We start from the raw sequence: 24,838 nt of genomic DNA, 5'->3' as shown, positions 1-24,838 counted from the left end.
AATTCCAGAAAGTAATTTTTCATTACTGTATAGAATTATAAATTTGAATTCAAAATGTAAGAAAAACACAAAAATAAGTGAATATTTATCATTTCACTGGGTGGAGGTGCTCTCCAAGCATGTGTGGTGGTTGTCTCTGACGCCTGTCAACACTGCCCGACTCTGCTGACACTCCCTGTGTTATCCTCGGATGTTTCACTGATTGTTTATCACTTGTTTCTCATCATTTATAAGTGTGTGTTAAATAACTTGATTGTTAAGGTCACTTATGGATCAGTAACCGGGTTCTTGTTGGAGGAACCTTGGTTGTTGTATCCGACCCCGAGTCAGTAGTACGTTTTCAAGAAAGTGGCTATATAGTGCAATATAAAGGGAAGGGGATAAACTAAACACTGTTCCTTTCACCAATGGATTATATATTTTACCATCACCTTTAAGTATATATATATGTACACCATCACCGTTAAATATATATAAAAGAACAGATAGGCTATTTCTACTCCTATATACAAGAATATCCTTTCACTCAAGATATTAAACGTGCTCATGTGCAGAGTTCATCAAAACCCAGTGTTTCTCCACTGCCCAGTAGCTTATCCAACCTTACTGGGAAGAACACTGGTGAGTTCACCTGTACGTGGGCCAGTCCACTGACAGTGTCACAAGGTGCCTGTACCCCCACAACTGCTCTCCAGCTACTCGCTGGCAGAGGACCTCAGCCACACGCTAAGTAGGTCACAAACCAATACTGGGGTAGCGATCCCCTGGCAGTAGCCTCTAGCGTTCAGATAGCAGCACTACTCAACAGGCACCTCCCTGCCATCAATTTCTCCCCTAAGCCAGTCCCAGAGGCATGCTGATCTCTTTCAACACTATGTAACTAGCAGCTACCACAGTGCTTCAGATCGGCGGCTGCTTACTTGGTCGTTTTTCCAGGACCAAGTCGGGAGACAGTGGACTGCCCAAAATGAACTGCTGTCTCCAGTACCGCTGCCCCCAGATGTCACCTCTGTGGATACAAACACGTCATCAATAAACTGGCCGGTACTGGTGAAACTAAGAAGTACCACTAACCCACTGGGGAGTTGATATTGCGCTTTGTAGCACACCCTAGGTGGCGTTTGTCTTGATTCGCCACCTCACCAGAGGTCACTCACAACGACCCCTCTGGCTGACCAAGGCAGGAATCTTGAGCCATTTGCAGGTATTAGACAGCCACCATCAGATGGCATTGTCCACATTACGTCCGAACCCGTGGAAGTTTAGAGAGCCGACTCACAGATGGTTCTGAGGTCGATACTCCATACTCCGATGATGTTGTCGGGTTCGTAACATTAATCAATTACATAATCGTTTAAAAAACAAATGTTTCAGTTGATGATTGGTTTATCTGGTATACTCCATCACAACCATAGAGAGTAGTGAAAAGGATATGAATATAATATACAATGGTGTTCAGCTCTGAGTGGTGACACATGGCCTAATTGGCACCATATTGACTAGAGTATAGATTGAAAGATAGGCGTAAGCCACCAATGTGGCACACACAGTGTGGTAATGGAACTGAAGATAGGGGCAGACAGATTCATTATAAACGACATGGAAGTGTGCGAGGAACTCAATAAGAAATTTCGAGAGGTCTTCACAGTAGAGCAAGGAGAAGTCCAAGAAATAAGAGAGGGAATATCTAACTAGACACCACTAGAGGAGTTTGTGATTACCAGGGGGAAGGTGAGGAAGTATCTGCTAGAGATGGAGGTGACAAAGGCTATAGGCCCGGATGGAATCTCACTATGGATACTAAAGGAAGTAAAGGAGTTAAGGGATACCTGCCACTCTCCATGGTGTATAACAAATCACTGGTAACAGGTGAACTGCCAAAAATTTGGGAGACAGCTAATGTGGTCCCGATATTCAAGAAGGGCAATAGACAGGAGGCACTGAACTACAGGCCATTGTCCCAAACTTGCATACCTTGCAAGATGATGAAGATTTGCAAAAAATGCTAGTGGCACATCTGGAGAGAAAGAACTTTGTAACACAACATCATCATGGGTTCAGAGAAGGAGCCGGTCGGCCGAGCGGACAGCACGCTGGACTTGTGTGATCCTGTGGTCCTGGGTTCGATCCCAGGCGCCGGCGAGAAACAATGGGCAGAGTTTCTTTCACCCTATGCCCCTGTTACCTTACAGTAAAATAGGTACCTGGGTGTTAGTCAGCTGTCACGGGCTGCTTCCTGGGGGTGGAGGCCTGGTCGAGGACCGGGCCATGGGGACACTAAAGCCCCGAAATCCTCTCAAGAAAACCTCAAGAGATGGCAAATCATGCCTCACATGATTAATTTAATTCTATGACCAGGCAAGAAAGAGAGGGAGGGAGGGGCAGACTGCATATTTTTGGAGTGCCAGAAAGCCTTTGACACAGTACTGTACCACATAAGAGGCTAGTGCACAAGCTGGAGATGCAGGCAGGAGTGAAAGGGAAGGTACTCCAATGGATAAGGGAGTACCTAAGCAACAGAAGACAGTGAATTACTGTGATTGGGGAGGTCTCAGAGTGGTGGAGCGTCATCAGTGGAGTCCCACAGTTATCAGTCCTTGGACCTATACTGTTTCTGATATATGTAAATGATCTCCCAGAGGGAATAGACTCGTTCCTCTCAATGTTTGCTGATGATTCAAAAATTATGAGGATGATTAAGAAAAAGGAAGATAGTTTGAGGCTACAAGATGATCTAGACAAACTGAAGGAATGGTCTAACAATGGTCAACCCAAGTACAATGTAAGGTAATGAAACTAGGTGAAGGAAATAGGCCCGATGCTGGATACTAAATGGGAAATGAAGTTTTACATGAAACAGACAGAGAGAAAGATCTAGGAGTTGAAATTATGCCAAACCTGTCTTCTGAAGCCCACATCAAAATAGTAACATCAGCGGCATATGTGAGGCTGGCTAACATCAGAACTGCCTTCAGAAACCTGTGTAAGGAATCTTTCAGAACCCTGTATACTACAAATGTAAGGCCAATTCTGGAGTATACGGCTACAGAGGTATGCCATTAGGCTAGTCCCAGAACTTAGAGGCACGAGTTATGAGGAAAGGCTGCGTGAATTGCACCTCACATTACTGGAAGACAGAAGAGCTCGGGGGTGACATGATCACCACATACAAAATTCTCAGGGGAATTGACAGGGTCGACAAGGATGGATTATTTGACATGGGTGGTACATGCACTAAAAGACACAGGTGGAAGCTGAGTACCCAAATGAGCCACAGAGACATTAGAAAGAAATTTTTCAGTGTCTGAGTAGTTAATAAATGGAATGCACTAGGAATTGATGTGGTGGAGGTTTACTCCATACACAGTTTCAAATGTAGATATGATAGAGCTTGAGAAGCTCAGGAATCTGTACTCCAATAGATTGACGGTTGAGAGGTGGGACCAAAGAGCTGAAGCTCAACTCCTGAAAGCACACCTTGGTGAGTACACATGACAGCAGGCTCTTCATAGTACAAGTAACCATGAAATGGTAAAAGGAATATTGTCATGGGTTCAGGTAAACTCCATTGCATCCACAGAGAGCTATTATATCCATATGTGCATCATACATGTACAACCCAAGCAGTAATTGTTCAAATTGTTGTAAGACAATGACTGCGCTTCCCTAGTAATATTCATGGCTATAACCACATTCCCACCTAGTAACCATGAAATGGTAGCAGGATTTTTTCATGGGTCAAGGTAGACTCCTTTACAGCCACATGATGCAAATATTTACCTGATTTACCTGAGGGCCACTAAGACTAGTAGCCTCGACGAGGACAGGAAGCCGGCAGCTTGTAAAAGTCCTCCCAATTGCCTTGATGATCCTTTCCAGGTGGTTTTTAAACCTAAAAATATAAAATCAAATATATCCATATTTTCATCATACATGTAAAACCCGGAGTAATTGTTTAAATCGTCATATGATGATGATCCCATGAATCAACAAATGACGATAACCACTGTCTAAGGGTTGATCAATAATGGCCATTCATTAGCCCACTTGTAAATAGTTGAATCACTCATAATCTTACAGCACTACATATAGGTTTTGAAAGAATTCAAGCTTTCTATTACCATTTTGATAATTGATGTTTTTTTTGTGAGTTCTCTACATTAATTGATATTTGCTTTGTTTTCAAAATATATTTAGTACAGTATTCATTAAGTGAACACTGAGTGTGCACTCAGTCTTCATATTTAAGTGCCCTGATGTTTTTAATTTTCAACTTGAATGTATAATGTGACATGACTCTCTAACATCTTGATTGGTGTTATAATGTGGAGGATGAAGGATGGAAGTGACTGTCTAATATACACACAATAATAAAAACAAAATTTCTTATATTTGCTGCAAGCAAAGGATGATGTTTTATTGGATAAATAAAAGAACTGTGTAAAATGATAAGGGTTTTAATGGGAGTATAGTAGAAGATTGCTGTGAGTAAATGCAATAAGAATCAGATGCTTGTATACAAATCACAAAGTAATATTAACTTGAGTGGAGAGATGCTCGAAGCTATGTAAATGTGAGATAATCATTATAATTTTCATTGTCAGAAATAGGAAGGCTTAAAAGTAATCCCATAGATCTAGATATTTCATACCAGCATATCTAAAGGGTCTAATAGTTCGGGAGTCAAAAACATTTAGTTGAGTAATAAGCTATGTCCCAATCCTTTTCATAGTCTACATGTAGAGTGCTCATAATTGGAAAATGGCTTGAATTAAACAGAATACCTGTAATTAGAATGTCACACTCAGTTTACTTGATATCTTTGAAGATACTTTGCATTGAACATAATTTGACATTGGGTTTACTGTACTTAATATTATCAATGATATCTTTTAGTTTGTAACTTTAATATTATATGGCCATGTTACACAGCTCTTGGGCCTGACTGAACTGGAACGTGGGTTCTACTTGGAAGGGTCACTACGACGAGTATTGTGCGCCCTCATCCTACTAGGGTACCACCTCATAGCTACCTATGTCCTCGGAACTGCTGAAGGTGACCTGGAAATGGCACAAGTTATTCTTGATGATCATTTAAAGGTAATAATTTTATACACAGTACTGTATTATCTCAATGTAATATTGGATTCCAGTAGTCAATTGCATTTTATTTTAATTAATATTAATAATTATAGTATTACAGTAGTTTCATAAATTTAAATGTTTATATTAAAATATAATCTATAATTATCTGATTTTTTGTAATGTCATAACATATACTCCTGAGATATAATGTAGCATCTTTCAGGATTACCAACACATTGTAAGGGTAAATTAATTGTATCATCTTACAATATACAGTATTTATCATTTTGCATGTTATGTTCTGATGTTATCTAAAGGTGTTATGTTTTGACAGCTGTACCCAAATGGTGCTTGGTTCCTATTCTTTGCCGGTCGTTTAGAATATGTCAAAGGGAACTTCGATCTCGCAATTGCTAAGTACAAAATATCGCTAAATAGCCAGGATGAGTGGAGGCAGTTCCATCACTTGTGTTACTGGGAACTTATGTGGTGCTGCATTATGAGTGCCCGATTTAAGTAAGTACATCTTTATATTTGTTGTTGTTTAAGATTCGCTACCTGGAACAAAAAGTTCCAAGCAGCACGGGCTATTTTTGCATTTCATGTTATAGTAAATAATTATCAAAAGAAGGTGCCAATTTTGCATAAAAAGCATGATTTTTTTTTAGTATACAGTAATGTCAAAACTAGCTTTTCAGTTTGACTGGTTTTATTTTATATATCAGCTTGACCTTTATTTTGCTCATGAAGATTCTTAATCTTAGTTATCGTTAGATTGCAATTGCTTAGGATGTTTTTTTTGTTTTCTGTGCTCATCTATGAGTTGGCAAGTGTGTACAACTTTATGTACATACAGTAACTTGATTGCCTAGATTGTAGATGTGATCATGAAAGATTTAGAATAGTGTTAATAAGTCTCCAAAGAAAAATATTTCTATTTTTTAGTGTACACAGGGTAAGACAATAGTAATAAAAATAATACTGACAATAATATTAAGAGTAATATTGATAATAATAATAAAATTAAAAATATTAATGATAATAATAATATTAATAATAATATTTATTATTATTATTATTATTATTATTATTATTATTACTATTATTATTATTATTATTACAGTATTAATATTATTATTATTATTATTAATAATATTAATAATAATAATACTGTATTAATAATAATAATTATGCACAATGAAATCACATTAACGTGATGTATCAGTGAGAAAATCAGTAGGAGCCGTGAGGATGATTTAAACCCGCCATATGGTAATCCCAAGCACACAACCTAAACCACTATACCACGACATGGCTCCTACTGATTTTCACATTGATATGTGATTTCATTGTGCATTTGATGAGAAGCTTTGGAGGTAGAACACCTAGACCACTCTGCCAGAGTGCATGGGGGGGGGGGGCAATCCTGGACTACTGATTGGGCTTCAATAGTAGCCTCTGGACCCTTAGACAGTTCAGTTGAATTCCAGGTTGCACTGCTTTTGACCATGTTGTGGTGTAGTGGTGAAGGGCGTGTGCTTGAATTACCAAGTGTGCAGGTTCGAATCCTCCTCATGGCTCCTACTGATTTTCTTAATGATAATAATATTAATAATAATAATAATATAGGATAAAAACCCACATATATGTACATATTTGTTAATTTTATGTAAAGATTTATGCCAAGTCTTTTGCACTCTACTGAGTGCTTTGTCAAGGTGTGACTATGTGGTTAGGACGAGACTTACATCTCAACGACTAATGCGGCGACTGCCCAGGAGCCAATCCTCTTATCCTTCTTGACCTCCTGAACATGTCACCTCTTTTCCCGACTGCTGATGCACCTGCGGTGATTTTGTCTGTGTAATTATGATCAGGTGTCCTTTCTGTTATCCTGATATTCTGAGAACTGGAGTTGTTATTAATAGAGGTATTCATCTGGATGCTATCCCTCATAACAATCTCCATAAGTAATAATAATAATAATAATAGTTCCCTCGGATAAATACAGGTAAATTTTTAAAAGTTTCATAAAATTTAAGTGTTTAACACTGGAATATGAAGTTGAGTTTATAATTAAATGCTACTGCAAATGTATAGAATAATGAAAGGTTTACTCTTAATAAGTTTTATGGTAATACTGTACTTATAACTAATACACTGACAGATACTAAAAATTAATATATTGTCAAGTAATTATATTTATGGTTTTATTCTTTCTGCATTAACCACTTAACTGCGCCAGCCGCGTATTCTCGGTCGGCGGGAAACTGCGCCAACCGAGAAAACTCTTTTTGATTTTTCCGTACCCATTCTAAATGTGTGCAAGGTTGATTGTGTACAAAATGGACTGTTAGGACCTCCAGTGAGAGGCAGCCATCTTGGAAAAATTCCCAGAATGCCCTAGGGCTGCTGGCTGGGTTAGTACTGAATGAGCAACCATGGGGTTGCACATGCGCCTCTGGCTTCCAAACGCCTGCCCGACACTGTGTTGAAAGATAACGCTCTGTTGGTGAAATTCAAACCTTATTGTTTGAAGAACATAAGGGTCATAATATTGGTGAAGCTAGGCGCAATAAGGACCTAACACAAAGGTCGGATGCAAGTGATAGAGCACCTATGAGGACGATACAGTGAGCGTATCCAGTTGTAACTCTGAGCGTCACCCTTGCAATCCTATGCTATCTCCAATTTATTTAGATGATACATAGATGAATCGTTTTCTGTGTTCAGTGATGATGCATCTGATACAAGTAGCATAGATGAACAGTGTTGGCAGCTTCCATGGTGGTGTTTTCCATAGATATTTTCAAGAATACCTGAATCTCTTCCTGACTGTCAGACACTCTTTGATGCTAGCTGAATCTCTTCCTGTGTGGGACCATACAAAGCGATCTTTTCAAGACTATCTTACAAATTGATCTTTTCCTATAATCTTTTCAATACTACCTTATGCTTTACAAGCTTGGCTACATACAACCTACAAGTACTAAAGCCAAGGGTGTACGTGAGTGCGTTATTTGCAAGCACACAGAATGAAGAAACAGGAAGCGAAAATTTATCTGTACCTGGAGCAACGAGAGCGAAGTCGCGCTGTGCACCATGGACTACGTCATTGATTATTACTCACTTCCAAAGTACTTAGTGTGTAATACAGTGTGTTAATACAGTGTGTAAATAGTGTGTGAAACTGTACATATTGTAATTTTAGTGAATTTTTAACAAGTGATATTGGGACAATAAACATTTATTGTGGACACATTACTGACACATGTCTCACAGTTCCATGGAACATTATAAACGTTTTACTGTATACATATTGTAAAGGACACAAATATGTATCATATACGATAAAGAAACAAATAAAAGCGCACTGGAAATACATAGAACAAATAATTGAAAATATATTTGTGGCAACACCCAGTGCTTGAATGGCTCGTGCTATCGTGTCTGGGCAATTCATGAATGGGCGATCAGGCCCTGATGATGTCACAGTGCATCTTGTCCACGTCCCCACAGCCAAAGTAAGTGGAATTTGGTATTTATTTTTACATAGACATGTTCAGGGAAGGAAATCTATCATTTTACAAGGAAAAAAACATTTTTGGGAACACTATTTCATGCACACAGGGGGAAATTTCACAATAAACTCAGCGCAGCACGGTGGTTAATATATGGAATATTAAGAAAAGTAAGTTCCAGTTAATTAGAACATTCAAATGTGTATTCAAATCTTTTACATTCAAATTCAAATCCTAATGTTTATTCTGGTAAAAGCACATACTTTTAGTACATACAAAAGTATGTACAGATGGGGGGGGGGGAAGGGGTGGTAAACACTAAGGAGCAGAAGTGCTAGTCGCATGAAGGGTTGCTTGTTTGGTTTCTTTCTAGGGGAGTTAGTTTGGTCTTTTGGGATGTAGCTTGCGCAGGTTAACCAGACAGTGGTCGGTTTTGATTCACCTATGTTTCTAGGCCTTTTCCCGGTCAATGGCAATTATTAATACTTTAAATGTAAAGTGCTCATAGGCCATTGCTCCCTGCACCTCTCTGAGGGAACCAGGTTCTGGCTCATGGTTCCCAGTTGGCATAAGAATGCCTGTGACTGATGACCCCGAACTAATATAGCACATATCAGTTCGGATAGCTTCAAGGCGTCTCTTGGATAGCTTGGGTGAGTCTTACCCAAAAAATGGCATTTCATTACATTCAACGCTGGTTCTTTAATTCTAAAAAACTGTGAACATACAATTGCAATAGTTTTCACTTAATAAAATTAATATGTATCAATAAAGCTATAGAATCTTAAATACTGTAAATCAGTGTGCACTCATTAGCAATAAGTATCAACTAGAAAACTGTCATTATCTTAATTTTTGTTTATTTTTGTTTATTCTGTACTTATGTATGTTAGCTACATAATCTTCTCAGCCTGTTGCCTTGTTTTCATAATTACATCTCTTAGTATTAAGTGTTAATTTCAAATGCATAAGTAAAACTACACATTCATATTAAGGTTAGCCTGAAAAGCTTTGCATGATTAGCCTTGCCCGAAATGCTATGCATATTACTGGCTTTAGGCATTGTATGTACTATCTCTATCTTTAAATCCAACATTATGTATGTAACTCAATGTATGTATCTTTACCTGAATAAAAAATCTAATCTAATCTAATTAGCAGATTTATAGGAAGTATTAATACCTATGTAATGTTTTATATCATTAAAATTATGTTATTATTACTATCACTATTTACAGTGTAAGCTCTTTGTCCACATTAGAGCCCAATTGTAAACTCTCCAGCTATAGTTTTAATAATTAGTAATATTTTATTGTGTCAGGGGAGAGGCAGCTAGAGTGTATTCATACATGTTAGGCTTATATCGAGGTCCCCCCCACCAAGGTCAAATTACGGACCCTACCCACAATGCAACCCCACAGCAAGCTGAGTACCCCACAGCTAATGCCTGAGTACCTACTTATTGTTAGGTGAATAGGGGCATTAGGCAACAGGAAATACGCCCAAGCATTTCTGTCCCGTCCGGGATTCAAACCCAGAATTCTCGAGTGTGAGTTGAGAACGAACCTGATTGTACTACTGGGACCCTACCGGGTTTTACTGCCATATTATAATTTACCAGTATTTACTTGAGGGCCACTAACACTCTAGTGACCTTGACAAGGACAGGAAGCCAGCAGCTTGTCAAAGGTCTCTCTATTTGTTCTGATGATTTTTTTCAAGTTGGATTTTATAATTCAGATATTTTGGCACTTATGGGTTTGGCAGGTAGGCAGTTTCTATGTGGGAAAAAGCATCTGTTTTCTGTCCTACATGTACAATATATCAATTAGTTCTTGTTATTTTTATTGTTGATAACATTTTATTTTAATATTTTAAGTTGAATGGAACAGAGCAATAACATCATATTTAGTCTAAATTTAAATTATAAATTGTCTATTACATTATGTTTCAATCTTTCAATCGACAACTGATGCAACACTTTACAGGGATGCCCAAGATTATGCTGACAAGCTACTGCAGGAGAGCAAGTGGTCAAAGGCAACTTATGCTTACCAGAAGGCTTGCTGCATGTGTATGAGGATGGATGAACTCACACCTACTGAGAAGCAAGAACTCAGCGAGACAATGAGGTAAGCATATAGCACATTGGTCTACATTCTCAACTCATAATCAAGGATCCCGGGTTCGATCCTTAGACAAGACAGACATGGTTGGGTGCGTTTCTTTTTACCTGATGCTGCTGTTCACCTAAAAGTAAATACAGTAGATTCCAAAGAGTTAAGCAACTGTTGCTGGTTGCATCCAGGAGAAGGTCAGTAGTTCGACCTAGGATGAACCTCAATACTAGCCTAATACAGGCTTCCTGTCCCCTGACAATTTGGAATTTTATTTTTATATACAGTGCATCCTCGCTCTAAAGAACCGCGCTTTAATGAATTCCCAGAAGATCCGAACAAATTGAATTCGGTACTAAATGTTCAGTGGAACATACAAATGTTCGATGAAGCGAGGATTGTTCGTCCAAGCAATTGTTCGTCCAAGAGATCACCAAGACCGAGCTGTCATCGTTGATGACAGCCAGTCATCAACTATGATTCACCAAAGTGTAAACAGTTGTACAGTATTATTTTTGGCTTACCCATTGTTTCCAGTGAGAAATGGTTGAAGAATGGTGTCGGGGAGGCAGGTTGCATCATTGGTGAGAGTTGGAGTCTGGGGGGCAAGTGGTGTCAGTAGTTGGGAGTTTAGTGTCAAGAGACAGGCGGTGGAAGTTATTCTCATTGGGGGGTTGTCAGAGAAGACCTGGTGGTGTCAGTGGTGGAAGTTGTCAGGGAAGGCAGGTGGTGTCAGGGGAGGCAAGTGGTGGCAGGGGAGGCAAGTGGTGTCAGGGGAGGCAGGTGGTGTCAGGGGAGGCAGGTGGTGTCAGGGGAGGCAGGTGGTGTCAGGGGAGGCAGATGTTGTCAGGTGTTGTCAGGGGAGGCAGGTGGGGTTAGTGGGTGAGCTCTGGTTATCAGTTAGCATCAGGGGGAAGGGGAGGGTGAGAGTGGAGACCTGTCCATCCACCAGTTATGGTGGTCTGCTGACTCCGCACCACGTGGCTGCCTCGATACTATACTCACTTGATGCTTTTCACAAAATTAGGAGAGAAAATTTTACCATTTCAGTGGCCTGTAACACATTGCTCTATCATATTCCTTAGTCAAAATGAAGAATGCATAATAAATGGGTGTCAGTGGTGAGGGGGATGTATTAGGGGGGGGTTAGGACTTGTTTTTCAGGCGTGTTGAATGAGACACCTTCAAGTCTGGCCCTTCTCCCCGCTGCTGCCTCCATACACACTGTACTAAAATCAAGAATATTTTATAATTTTAGTTGCTTGTAACACTGCTTTATTATATTATGTAGTCAAAATTAAGAATTTTGGGTGGGGGATGGTGTCAGTGGTGGGGGATGGTGTCAAGAGAAGTCTGGTGGTGGGGGATGGTGTCAGTGGTGGGGGATGGTGTCAGTGATGGGGAGATGATGTCAGTGGTGGAGTATGGTGTCAAGAGAAATTTGGTGGTGGGGGATAGTGTCAGTGGTGGGGGATGGTGTCAAGAGAAGTTTGGTGGTGGGGGATAGTGTCAGTGGTGGGGGATGGTGTCAAGAGAAGTTTGGTGGTGGGGGATAGTGTCAGTGGTGGGGGGATGGTGTCAAAAGAAGTCTGGTGGTGGTTATCTTGAGATGATTTCGGGGCTTTTTTTTTTAGTGTCCCCGCGGCCCGGTCCTCGACCAGGCCTCCACCCCCAGGAAGCAGCTCGTGACAGCTGACTAACACCCAGGTACCTATTTTACTGCTAGGTAACAGGGGCATAGGGTGAAAGAAACTCTGCCCATTGTTTCTCACCGGCGCCTGGGATCGAACCCAGGACCACAGGATCACAAGTCCAGCGTGCTGTCCGCTCGGCCGACCGGCTCCGTGGGGATAGTGTCCATGGTGGGGGATGGTGTCAGTGGTGGGGGATGGTGTCAAGAGAAGTTTGGTGGTGGGGGGATGGTGTCAGTGGTGGGGATTGCGCACGCATAGACACGATAAAGCACCTAAATTATTGGGATCGTCTCAAAGCCCTCCAAATGTACTCGCTAGAAAGAAGACGAGAGAGATATCAAATAATATACACGTGGAAGATACTGGAGGGCCAGGTCCCAAATCTACACAGTAAAATAACAACGTACTGAAGTGAACGATAAGGAAGAAAATGCAGAATAGAACCAGTGAAGAGCAGGGGTGCCATAGGCACAATCAGAGAACACTGTATAAACATCAGAGGTCCACGGTTGTTCAACACCCTCCCAGCAAGCATAAGAAATATTGCCGGAACAACTGTGGACATTTTCAAGAGGAAACTAGATTTATTCCTCCAAGGAGTGCCGGACCAACCGGGCTGTGGTGGGTATGGGGCCCTGCGGGCCGCTCCAAGCAACAGCCTAGTGGACCAAACTCTCACAAGTCAAGCCTGGCCTCGGGCCGGGCTTGGGGAGTAGAAGAATTCCCAGAACCCCATCAACCAGGTATCAACCAACCAGGGGATGGTGTCAAGAGAAGTTTGGTGGTGAGGGGATGATGTCAGTGGTGGGGGATGGTGTCAGAGAAGTGACTGATGATGAAGAGCTGGCAGATTATCATCGACACCTAAAGGGCATGAAAGATATTATAATGAAGCAGCGCACAACGAAGAAAGAAACTAAAATTCAAAAGTTTTTGGTACGTTTTCACAGTAGGCCTATAGGACCAGCACCCAGCACTAGCAAGGACTCCCTTCGCGAGTCAGGTGCAATTGCTCCTAATGCAAATGTGTCCTGGCATATGTATTAAAAAAAAAATTAAGAAGGTTTTTGGGGCCAGACGGATGGAACGAAATCCGCACTGGAATGAATCGGCTTTGCCTCATATAGTTTGTTCAAGTGAGGACACACTGTATATACAAGAGTTCTTACATTCTTGTACAGCCACTAGCATGCATAGCGTTTCAGGCAAGTCCTTAATCCTAATATTTCCCAGAATACAACCCCGCCAAATCGTTTAACAACTAGGTACCCATTGTACTGTTGGGTAAACAGAGCCTACAGTTAAGGATTGATGCCCAGTAAATCCTCCTCGTCAGGAAACAAACCCAGGACAAAGTGCTCGCGAAGCGTCAGGGAAGTGTCTTACCACTACACCACGGGGACTGCTTTATGTTATTGTAATGTACCGGAAAACCCCAAGAAATTGCAGATTTGTACAGTACATGATGCAGGGTTCCCACACAAATCTAATTTTTTTTCAGGTATTTGAAAAATAATGTGATAATTTTGTACCATACAAACTACAATTTGATAATACAGTACTGATGTTGGTGTTGTACCCACTTTCCCATATACAGGTGAAGATGTGAGTGAAAGTAAATATTTTATGAATTATTTTGAAGAGCCATTCATGCAATCTCTTGTTGAAGAAACCAACAGGTATGCATTGCAACTGCAAGTTATTGCAGATGGCTATTACCTGCTTCACTTATGACACAATGGAAAGACATCAGTGTGGCCGATGCATGCAATGGACAGAAATGGACATTTGAAATGGACAATACTCCAGAATTGGTCTTACTTATGTGGCATACAAGGTTCTGAATGATTCCTTACACAGGCTCCTGAAGGCAGTTCTGATGTTAGCCAGCCTCGCATATGCCACAGATGTTGTTCTTTTGATGTGGGCTTCAGGAGACAGGGTTGGTGTGATATCAACTCCTAGATCCTTCTCTCTGTCCATTTCATGAAAAACTTCATCTCCCTTTTTGTATCATGTGTCTGGCCACCTGTTTCCACTGCCTAGTTTCATTACCTTACATCATTTACTCGGGTTGAACTTTAGTAGCCATTTGTTGGACCATTCATGCAGTCTGTCTAGGTCATCTTGTAGTCTCATACTGTCTTCCTCCGTCTTAATCCTCCTCATAATGTTTGCATCATCAGCAAACAATAAGAGGAATGATTCTATACCTTCTGGAAGATCATTTACATATACAGTATAAGAAACAGTATGGATCCAAGGACTGAACCCTGTGGGACCCTACTGGTGATGTCTCGCCAATCTGAGACCTCACCTCGCACAATGACTCGCTGCCTTCTGTTACTTAGGTACTCCCTTATCCAATGGAGTACCTTCCCTTTCACTCCTGCCTGTATCTCCAGCTTTCGCACTAGTCTCTGGTGTGGCACTGTGTCAAAGGCTTTCTGGCAATCCAAAAATATGCAATCTGCCCACCCCTCTCTTTCTTGTCTGATTCTTGTTGCCTGATCGTAGAATTCAATTAATCCTGTGAGGCATGACTTGCCATCCCTGAAATCATGTTGGTGTTGTGACACAAAGTTCCTTCGCTCCAGATGTTCGACTACCTTTTCTGCACAATTTTCTCCATTAGCTTGCATGGTATGCAAGTTAGGGACACTGGCCTGTAGTTCAGTGCCTCCTGTCTATCCCCCTTCTTGTATATCGGGACTTGTATGTATATCTTGTATATCGGTATATGTATACCGATATACAAGAAGTATATACGTCTTCCAGAAATTTGGAAGACGTTTGCCGCCTTCCAAATTTCTGGCAGTTCACCTGTTACCAGTAATTTCTTATACACCATGGAGAGTGGCAGGCACAGTGCTTCTGCTCCTTCCTTTAGTATCCATAGTGATATTCCATCCGGGACTATAGCGTTTGTCACATCAAACTCTAACAAAAGCTTCCTTACATCTCCACTGGTAATCTCAAATTCCTCTAGATGTGCCTGGTTAATTATTCCTTCTCTTATCTATGGAACTTCTCCTTGCTTCTAATGTGAAGACTTTCTGGAATTTTATATTGAGTTCCTCGCACACTTCTTTGTCGTTTGTAGTGAGTCTGTCTGCCCCTATCCTCAGTTTCATTACCTGTTCCTTCACTGTTGTCTTTCTCCTGATTGTGCTGCTGCTTGCAGGTGCTGGTGCTGCTGCTTGAGGTGCTGCTTGCTCGGTGTGTGAACCCAAGGCATTTTCCGTGGCTCAACCTCTTCCAGCAGGTCGGATAGTCCGGTACACAGCTGGTTTGATCTTCTCTGCTCTTCGCATCTGGTCTTTTTTATGTTGTTTTATCATCATTTGTATGGTGATCAGGTGGCTTTGTTGATGGTGTCCCACCGGAGAGCTTTGTCTCAGTAACAGTATGACTTTTCCTGGCATTCTTTCTGCCATTTTCTCTCTCTTCGTAGGTTGTTTTCTATTTCTGATCAGGTTGTCTTGTCCTTTCTGTCTTGGCTTTTTCAGGACCGTCATTTGATGCCTAATACTGTCGCCTCGCATCGTGCGATGCTGGCAGAGCTGCTCCAGCAAGCGTTCGGGGTGGATGTCACTTCTGCCCCGTTCCGTAAGTTTTTGCGTGCTTTGTTTCACCTCCGGCCTGCTCAGTACTTTGTTTCACCTCTGGCCTGCTCATGCACCACCTGAGTCATCCTGATCCTTGGACAGGGTACTCTCCTATCTTTCCTCTCCTTGGTTTGTGGTGGTCTCTTCAGTTGAAGATTGTTTTTTCAAGGCTCTGTTTTTGTTGGCATCGGCCTCTGGGTTGGTCCGTGAGCTACATGCTCTCCTCTGGCACAGGAGTTTCTGCTCTTTCGGTCCTGGTCGGTTTGTTCAGTTTCAGCCTTCTTCTTTTCTGGGAAAGAATGGTAGGTCCTTGGGTCATTGATGCTTGATTGGTCAGACTAGGGGGCATCATGTGTTGTGTCCGGTTGTGGTTTTTCACCGTTATTTGTTCGCTTCGGCTTTGGTTGCTGGGATGCTCTTTGGGTTGGTCCAGTTTTCCTCATTCCCTGTTTCAGGGCTCGGGTTTCTCATGTCGTCTAGCCAGCATGCGGTGTATCCTCGTGCCCATGACTTTACGAAGTTTGCTGCATTGGCTGCCGTGTTTGGCAACATGTCCTGGGCAGATATTTGGGTGTGGGGATTTTGGAGGTCGAACAGGTTCCTGGTTGACCGTTATTTGGTTAATGTTCCTGCTCCTGGGCGTTCCTGTGTTGCTTTGGGTCGCAGGTTGCAGCCAGTTGTCTCGACTTTGTGTTGAGGAGTGTGTGGTGGCCACCTCCTGGGTAAGTCCCTCTTTTCCTCATCTTTGGTTATGTAGCTCCAGGGAGCCGAAGGGGGTTCCCCACAGAAAACCAGTGTTGAATGTAATGAAATACCATTTTCTAGGTGAGCCCCAGAGGCTCCCTGGCAACGCTCCCTCCCTTCAGTCAGCAGTTTTTCCCGTTGTTTGATGCTTAGCTTCTGAACTGAAGTGCTGGGTAGCTGGCGCATGAAGGTTTGGGGCTCCCCCCTTCCCCCTCTCGGGGAGGGGAGGGAAGTGAAGACGAGTGGCATGGCAGCTGAGTGTGACGTTTGCTTGTTTCCTTGGGATTGGAAGGAATTCTGCCTCTCTTTTCGTTTTGTTGTTGTACTTTTCTTACCATGTGGGGTTTGTTTTGCTATACATACCTTTCTGGGTGCCTATCTTGAGGTTATCTTGAGATGATTTCGGGGCTTTAGTGTCTCCGCGGCCCGGTCCTCAACCAGGCCTCCACCCCCAGGAAGCAGCCCGTGACAGCTGACTAACTCCCAGGTACCTATTTACTGCTAGGTAACAGGGGCATTCAGGGTGAAAGAAACTTTGCCCATTTGTTTCTGCCTCGTGCGGGAATCGAACCCGCGCCACAGAATTACGAGTCCTGCGCGCTATCCACCAGGCTACGAGGCCTAACCCCAGTCGATGGCACATAAGGAAAACCCCCAACTACAGGGTTTTTTTCCAGGGCTATTGCTCCCTGAAACCTCTCTGAAGGAGCCAGGTTCTGGCTAGTGGTCCCCAGTAGGCTGAACTCCATAGACTAATGCCCTTGTCTAATATATCACACATAGCCCGATAGCTCAAGGAAGCTTCTAGGGCTCACCCAGAAAATAGAGTTTCATTACATTCGATGCTGGTTATTTGTGGATACATAAGTGACACATGTATCTCAGTTCCTTGGAACATTATGAACGTTCTACTGTGTACATGTTGTAGGGACACAAATGTGCATCACATATGACAAAAAAATAATTAAAAAGCATTGAAAATGCATTGAAAAAATTGATGAAAATATATTTGTGGCAACTCAAGTCTTGAATCGCCTGCGCGACCGTCTCTGGAAGCTTCCTGCACAGGTGAACACATGTCGGGGACGTCATATCGCATCTTCTTATTTTATTATTTTACTCCACAAAAACTATATATTGTCTCTCAGTACTATATGTAAATTTCGACAGAAGACAAATTATATACAGTATGTGCAATTCAGAAATTTTATTTTTCTCAGGTCCATTCCCAGCCTCAAGCAACGAATAGCTGGAAAGTCTCTCCCGGTTGAAAAGTTTGCTGTGAAAAAATCTGCTAGATTCTTTGCTCAGGGAGAGACACTTACTCTTTCTGCCTTAGAACTTATCTATGCTTGGAATGGCTTCAAGATTCTTGCCAAAAAATATGAAAATGTGGAGAAAATGTTTGTCATCATAGACAGAGAGATGAGGAAGCTGGAATCAATCAAAGGTAAAATACATTTTACAATACCATATATCCTTTTATCAACATTACCCTGGTTATTATTTGATATACTGTACAGTATTTGCAATTTTTGTTTTTAAATGTTTATAATAATACATACTGGAAAACACAATGAATTACATATTATAAAAATTTGTATATAAATAAGAGAATCTGCTAACTAGATACAGAGCACCACTTGGTTTCGGAACTTTAGTTATCCGAAACTTCCAGTTTCCCGATTGGGGATGTGGAGTCATGCTACACGAACATAGTTCGGGTGGGATGCGGTCCGCCAAGCGTTGCGCAGGCCTGTGGTGGTGGGTGGGAGATGGTCCAGTTTGCCCACTGACCGTCAGGCATCACCACTCTGGAGTGCCTTCTACCCTGTGACTTCACAGATTCGCGGCCTATTATTCCTATTATTTTGAATTGTCATGAGGCTGGAGTGTTCATTCTGTGATTTTGTTTTAGATATCTGCACAATCAAGAAGCATCTGTGCACCATGTCGGCTCCAAATGCAAGCATTGCATCAGTGATGGATGACTGGTGGGTGGATGGATAGGGGAGCTTAGGTGGGAGGCAGTATGAGAGAGAGGGGGAGAATTAGTGAGAAAGGCAAGGAGGGGGAAGTAGGGAGAGATGCTAGGAGGTAGGCAAGAAGGGAGGGAAGTAGTGAGGGAAGTAGTGAGGGATGATGGAAGAATTAGGGAGGGAGGAAAAGGCAGGCAGGCTGGCAGGCAGAGAGGCAGGCAGGCAGGCAGGTAGAGAGGCAGGCAGGCAGGCAGGCAGAGAGGCAGGCAGGCAGGTAGAGAGGCAGGCTGGCAGGCAGGCAGGCAGGCAGAGAGGTAGGCAGGCAGGCAGAGATCGAGGCAGGCTGACAAAGGCTGGCTGGCAGGAATGCTGGCTGGCAGGCTGACAGGCAGGCTGGCTGACAGGCTGGCTGGCAGGCAGGCTGGCTGGCAGGCAGGCTGGCTGGCAGGCAGGCTGGCTGGCTGGCTGGCTGGCAGGCTGGCTGGCAGGCAGGCTGGCTGGCTGGCAGGCTGGCTGGCAGGCAGGCAGGCTGGCAGGCTGGCTGGCAGGCTGGCAGGCTGGCTGGCAGGCAGGCTGGCTGGCAGGCAAGCTGGCTTGCTGGCAGGCTGGCTGGCAGGCTGGCTGGCAGGTTGGCTGGCAGGTAGGCAGGCTGGCTGGCAAGCAGGCAGGCAGGCTGGCAGAGAGGGAGGCAGACAGTTCAGACAGTATGTACTCAATTTGGAGACGGGACAGAAAAATTAGGAAAGGCGGTGGCGTTGCTGTGCTGGTAAAAGAACACCTAAAGGTGAAGGAAATAATGACTGCCAATCCACAAGAAGTTGACATAATAGCACTAGAGATCTGCTATGAGGATGATAAACTAATGATGATAAATGCATATAGTCCACCGCCAAGCAGCACATGGTCAAAGGAGGAGCTAGATAGTAAACGTGAAGGTCTTATAACAATAATGAGAGAGATTATAGCGAGAGCGGATATCGATAGATCACGACTGTTGATAGTCGGTGACTTCAACTTGAAATCCATAGACTGGGAAGCATATGAAGCTAAAACAGAAGATTTTTGGACCTGTAAATTTGTAGACCTCATCCTGGAAACATTCTTGTATCAACATGTTAAACAAGCTACGAGGATGAGGGAAGGGGACATTCCCTCCATGCTAGATTTGATATTTACCAGGAAGGAGGAAGAGATATTTGACATTCAGTACCTTCCTCCCTTGGGTAAAAGTGACCATGTCTTTTTGGGAATAAAGTATGCAATGCGTTATAAGCTGGAAGAAAATAAGGAGTTTCAAGCAGTTGAAAAACCAGACTTCAGGAGAGGACATTATGGTGACCTTAGAAATTTTTTTAGTGAGTATAATTGGACAGACTTGATGCTAGGCAAGGAAGTGAATGAGATGTATGGCAAGTTTTGTGAAATATATGATAAAGGCACAAAAAAATTTATACCAAAACAGAGATGCAGAACTAGGAAACAGGATTGGTTCAATAGAAATTGCGAGAGGGCTAGAGACCGAAAGACACAAAAATGGAATCAATACAGGAAGAGGCCGAACCCCCAAACATACCAGCGATACAAAGATGCGAGAAACAACTACACGGCAGTGAGGAGAGAGGCAGAAAGAAATTTTGAAAAAGGGATTGCGGACAAATGTAAAACAGAACCAGGTCTATTCTATAAATTCATAAACAACAAATTGCAGGTAAAGGATAATATTCAGAGGTTGAAAATGGGAAATAGATTCACGGAAGTTGAAAAAGAAATGTGTGAAACACTAAACGAAAAGTTCCAAAGTGTGTTTGTACAAAATGAAATCTTTAGGGAACCAGATACAATAAGAATTCCAGAGAACAACATAGAACACATAGAGGTGTCTAGAGACGAAGTGGAAAAAATGCTCAAGGAGCTCGGTAAGAACAAAGCAGCTGGCCCAGATGGCGTTTCACCATGGGTTCTGAGAGAATGTGCATCTGAGCTCAGCATTCCACTTCACCTGATCTTTCAGGCATCCCTGTGTACAGGAATCGTAGCAGACGGGTGGAAACAGGCTAACATAGTTCCAATCTACAAAAGTGGCAGCAGGGAAGACCCCCTCAATTATAGACCTGTATCATTGACAAGTGTAATAGTGAAAGTATTGGAAAAACTAATCAAAACTAAATGGGTAGAACACCTAGAGAGAAATGATATAATATCAGACAGACAGTATGGTTTTCGATCTGGAAGATCCTGTGTATCGAATTTACTCAGTTTCTATGATCGAGCCACAGAGATATTACAGGAAAGAGATGGTTGGGTTGACTGCATCTAACTGGACCTAAAAAAGGCTTTCGACAGAGTTCCACATAAGAGGTTGTTCTGGAAACTGGAAAATATTGGAGGGGTGACAGGTAAGCTTCTATCATGGATGAAAAATTTTCTGACTGATAGAAAAATGAGGGCAGTAATCAGAGGCAATGTATCAGAATGGAGAAATGTCACAAGTGGAGTACCACAGGGTTCAGTTCTTGCACCAGTGATGTTTATTGTGTACATAAATGATCTACCAGTTGGTATACAGAATTATATGAACATGTTTGCTGATGATGCTAAGATAATAGGAAGGATAAGAAATTTAGATGACTGTCATGCCCTTCAAAAAGACCTGGACAAAATAAGTATATGGAGCACCACTTGGCAAATGGAATTTAATGTTAATAAATGTCATGTTATGGAATGTGGAATAGGAGAACATAGACCCCACACAACCTATATATTATGTGAGAAATCTTTAAAGAATTCTGATAAAGAAAGAGATCTAGGAGTGGTTCTAGATAGAAAACTATCACCTGAGGACCACATAAAGAATATTGTGCAAGGAGCCTATGCTATGCTTTCTAACTTCAGAATTGCATTTAAATACATGGATGGCGATATACTAAAGAAATTGTTCATGACTTTTGTTAGGCCAAAGCTAGAATATGCAGCTGTTGTGTGGTGCCCATATCTTAAGAAGCACATCAACAAACTGGAAAAGGTGCAAAGACATGCTACTAAGTGGCTCCCAGAACTGAAGGGCAAGAGCTACGAGGAGAGGTTAGAAGCATTAAATATGCCAAAACTAGAAGACAGAAGAAAAAGAGGTGATATGATCACTACATACAAAATAGTAACAGGAATTGATAAAATCGACAGGGAAGACTTCCTGAGACCTGGAATTTCAAGAACAAGAGGTCATAGATTTAAACTAGCTAAACACAGATGCCGAAGAAATATAAGAAAATTCACCTTCGCAAATAGAGTGGTAGACGGTTGGAACAAGTTAAGTGAGAAGGTGGTGGAGGCCAAGACCGTCAGTAGTTTCAAAGCGTTATATGACAAAGAGTGCTGGGAAGACGGGACACCACGAGCGTAGCTCTCATCCTGTAACTACACTTAGGTAATTACACTTAGGTAATTACAGGCTGGCAGGAAGAGAGGGAGGCAGAGAGGCAGGCAGGCTGGCAGGGAGGGAGGCAGGCTGGTAGGGAGGCAGGCTGGCTAGCTGGCTGGCTGGCTGGCTGGTAGGCAGGCTGGCTGGCAGGCAGGCTGATAGAGAAGGAGAGAGGGAGGGAGGCAGGCAGGCAGGCAGGCAGGCAGGCAGGCAGGAAGGGATGGATGGGTGTTGAGGTTGAACAACGTGACCTTTGAGAGAGCGTGTGTGTATGGGTTGTAGAGGGGGTGGGTGGCGGGAGGTGTGTCGGTGGTGGGGGAAGGACCGGCTCACTCCGATAAGCCTAACCACACTCAACCAGTTACCCAGATTTGTTTCTTAAATTTGTTTCTCATCATATATATTTTTGGTTACAGATTTTGTTTAGTAATATTATTAGGATAATAAAAAGTTATAAAAATACTTTTTTATGAATGGTTTATTGTATTAGATGGAGATTCTCTGGCTGGCAATCTACTAAGCTAGCCACTTCGGGGGAAGGGAGGGGCAGCAGCAGTGAGGGTGTACTCACATAGTTGTAAAAAACTAGTTGTCATTGTGGGGTTGAGCTCTGGCTCTTTGGTCCCGCCACTCCTGAGGGAGAAGTGGATCAGGACTTCTCTAATTGGCGAGTGCAAACAAAATACTGTCGCATTTATGCTATGAACCTGTTGATTTTTTCCCTTAGATTTCTTTTCTCTCCATTTTCTTCCATTTCTCATTTATGAACTTACACGATAACTGACGGGTCTCGTCCCCAAGGGGTTCGGAAACCAAGTGGTGCTCTGTATACAGTATTCAAGAAGGAATTTGGTTACATTACAATAACATTTCACTATTATTCATTTCTGGTATTTGTTAATCAGATCCATGTTAAATTTTAGGTCTGTGAGATGCAAATATATTCAGATCAAATGCATTCTACTGCATGTGTTTTAATAAGGTTTAATTCATTCCCTGCTAATAATAATTATAATGAAATTCTTGGTGTCTGGAAAGAGGTAAATATTACCCATAAAATCTTTGAGCAGAATATACTGTATGTGTTATCAGTTTGATTGACTTTTCCCAACAGTTGAGAACAGGAGTGAGTTTTACTGGGACGATTACCTACTGGCTCATCTAGTAAAGGGTTCCTGCCTGGCATATATGAGTTCTCCGTTGCAAGCTGAGGAATGCTTCAAATTCATTGTCAACAATGAGAAGAAGATCAAAGAAGACACATACCTTGTTCCAAATGCCCTTCTTGAGCTTGGACTTATATTACTCCGAGCCAATGATCTTGACCAGTCTCGTATTATTCTGGAGCATGCCAAGTATGTAGTGCACTTTCTTTATTATCAATAAATATTATCACCATCATCATTATATATATATTAAAAGAGACAGTAGCTAATATTTAAACATGGCAAAGAATACTGACCATACTGTACCGCCTTTACAATAGATGCAGCAATACTGATCTTAATTCCTTTAAATCACATGCCTTTTTTTTTTTTTTTAAGTTTCATAGCTTTGATAATTACATTTCCTGTCCCCCAAAACTTCAAAGTCACATTTTTATGATATTATTACACATTTACCTCTTATCCTCAGAAATAACTACAAAAGCTACTCACTAGAATCTCGACTACACTTTCGAATTCATGCAACTCTTAACAAGATTCAAAGCATTCAAAAAGGCACTCAACAGTCAGGTGGCCTCTCACCGCTAGACAATTACCCATCCATTAGCCGATCACCGTCTCCCTGTGTGAGCAAGACATCAAGTGCAACAACAAATGGAACTGAAAATCTTTTAAATGGTGCAAAAAATGAGCAGTCTGTCTCTAGTAATCTGTGATAGTTTTAATCGTGTCCAATTTTATCAATTAGGAATATTCTGAAATGCACCATACAGTATATTTTAAATTAAAATATAAAAACTAAATACCGAACATTATTGTTGGCTGTTGCAGCACTGAATAGCCTGCCAGTATTTCCAGAAGCAAAGCATGATGTGAACTATATTTATGACTGCTACTACATAAGCAAACTTATATTAAAAAAGGTTTTATTCATTTAATTTGTTCATATTTTATACACTTGAAATATTATATTTGACTAAACTGATACTAGCAAACAAGAAATCTTCTTGGGAAGATGGCATAGAGGTCTTGGTAGGCTATGTCTCTAAAGTGATAGTATCAGGTATTGTACATGTAAGTTTGAAATATTTCTAGTTTTAGATGAACTATATTTGTTATATTCTTAAATAAGAGTTTAAATTTTAAAATGTGTATATTTAGTATGACAAAAAGTCTACTTAGTAATGTAAAGTATGTGTGTGTGTGTATATATATATATATATATATATATATATATATATATATATATATATATATATATATATATATATATATATATATATATACATATATATATATATATATACATATATATATATATACATATATATATATATATACATATATATATATATATACATATATATATATATATATATATATATATATATATATATATATATATATATATATATATATATATATATATATATATATGTCGTACCTAGTAGCCAGAACGCACTTCTCGGCCTACTATTCAAGGCCCGATTTGCCTAATAAGCCAAG

General features: G+C 41.4%; 1 protein-coding gene across 1 annotated transcript in view; it reads left to right on the top strand.

The window, feature by feature from the left end:
* LOC123763549 (tetratricopeptide repeat protein 39B) overlaps positions 1-24,135 on the top strand; it is a gene marked incomplete in the record, with an annotated part of 220,449 nt that extends 196,314 nt beyond the window's left edge. Inside the window, 6 exon segments of the mRNA XM_045750696.2 lie at positions 4,933-5,100; positions 5,420-5,601; positions 10,595-10,738; positions 17,990-18,219; positions 23,281-23,521; positions 23,802-24,135. Of these exon segments, the coding sequence (XP_045606652.2) occupies positions 4,933-5,100; positions 5,420-5,601; positions 10,595-10,738; positions 17,990-18,219; positions 23,281-23,521; positions 23,802-24,048 (1,212 nt within the window).
* Between the last annotated feature and the right edge of the window lie 703 nt (positions 24,136-24,838).

This window comes from Procambarus clarkii, chromosome 52 (genome assembly GCF_040958095.1).
Source record: "Procambarus clarkii isolate CNS0578487 chromosome 52, FALCON_Pclarkii_2.0, whole genome shotgun sequence".
Taxonomy (NCBI): domain Eukaryota; kingdom Metazoa; phylum Arthropoda; class Malacostraca; order Decapoda; family Cambaridae; genus Procambarus; species Procambarus clarkii.
This window is presented reverse-complemented; position numbering and strand designations above follow the sequence as displayed.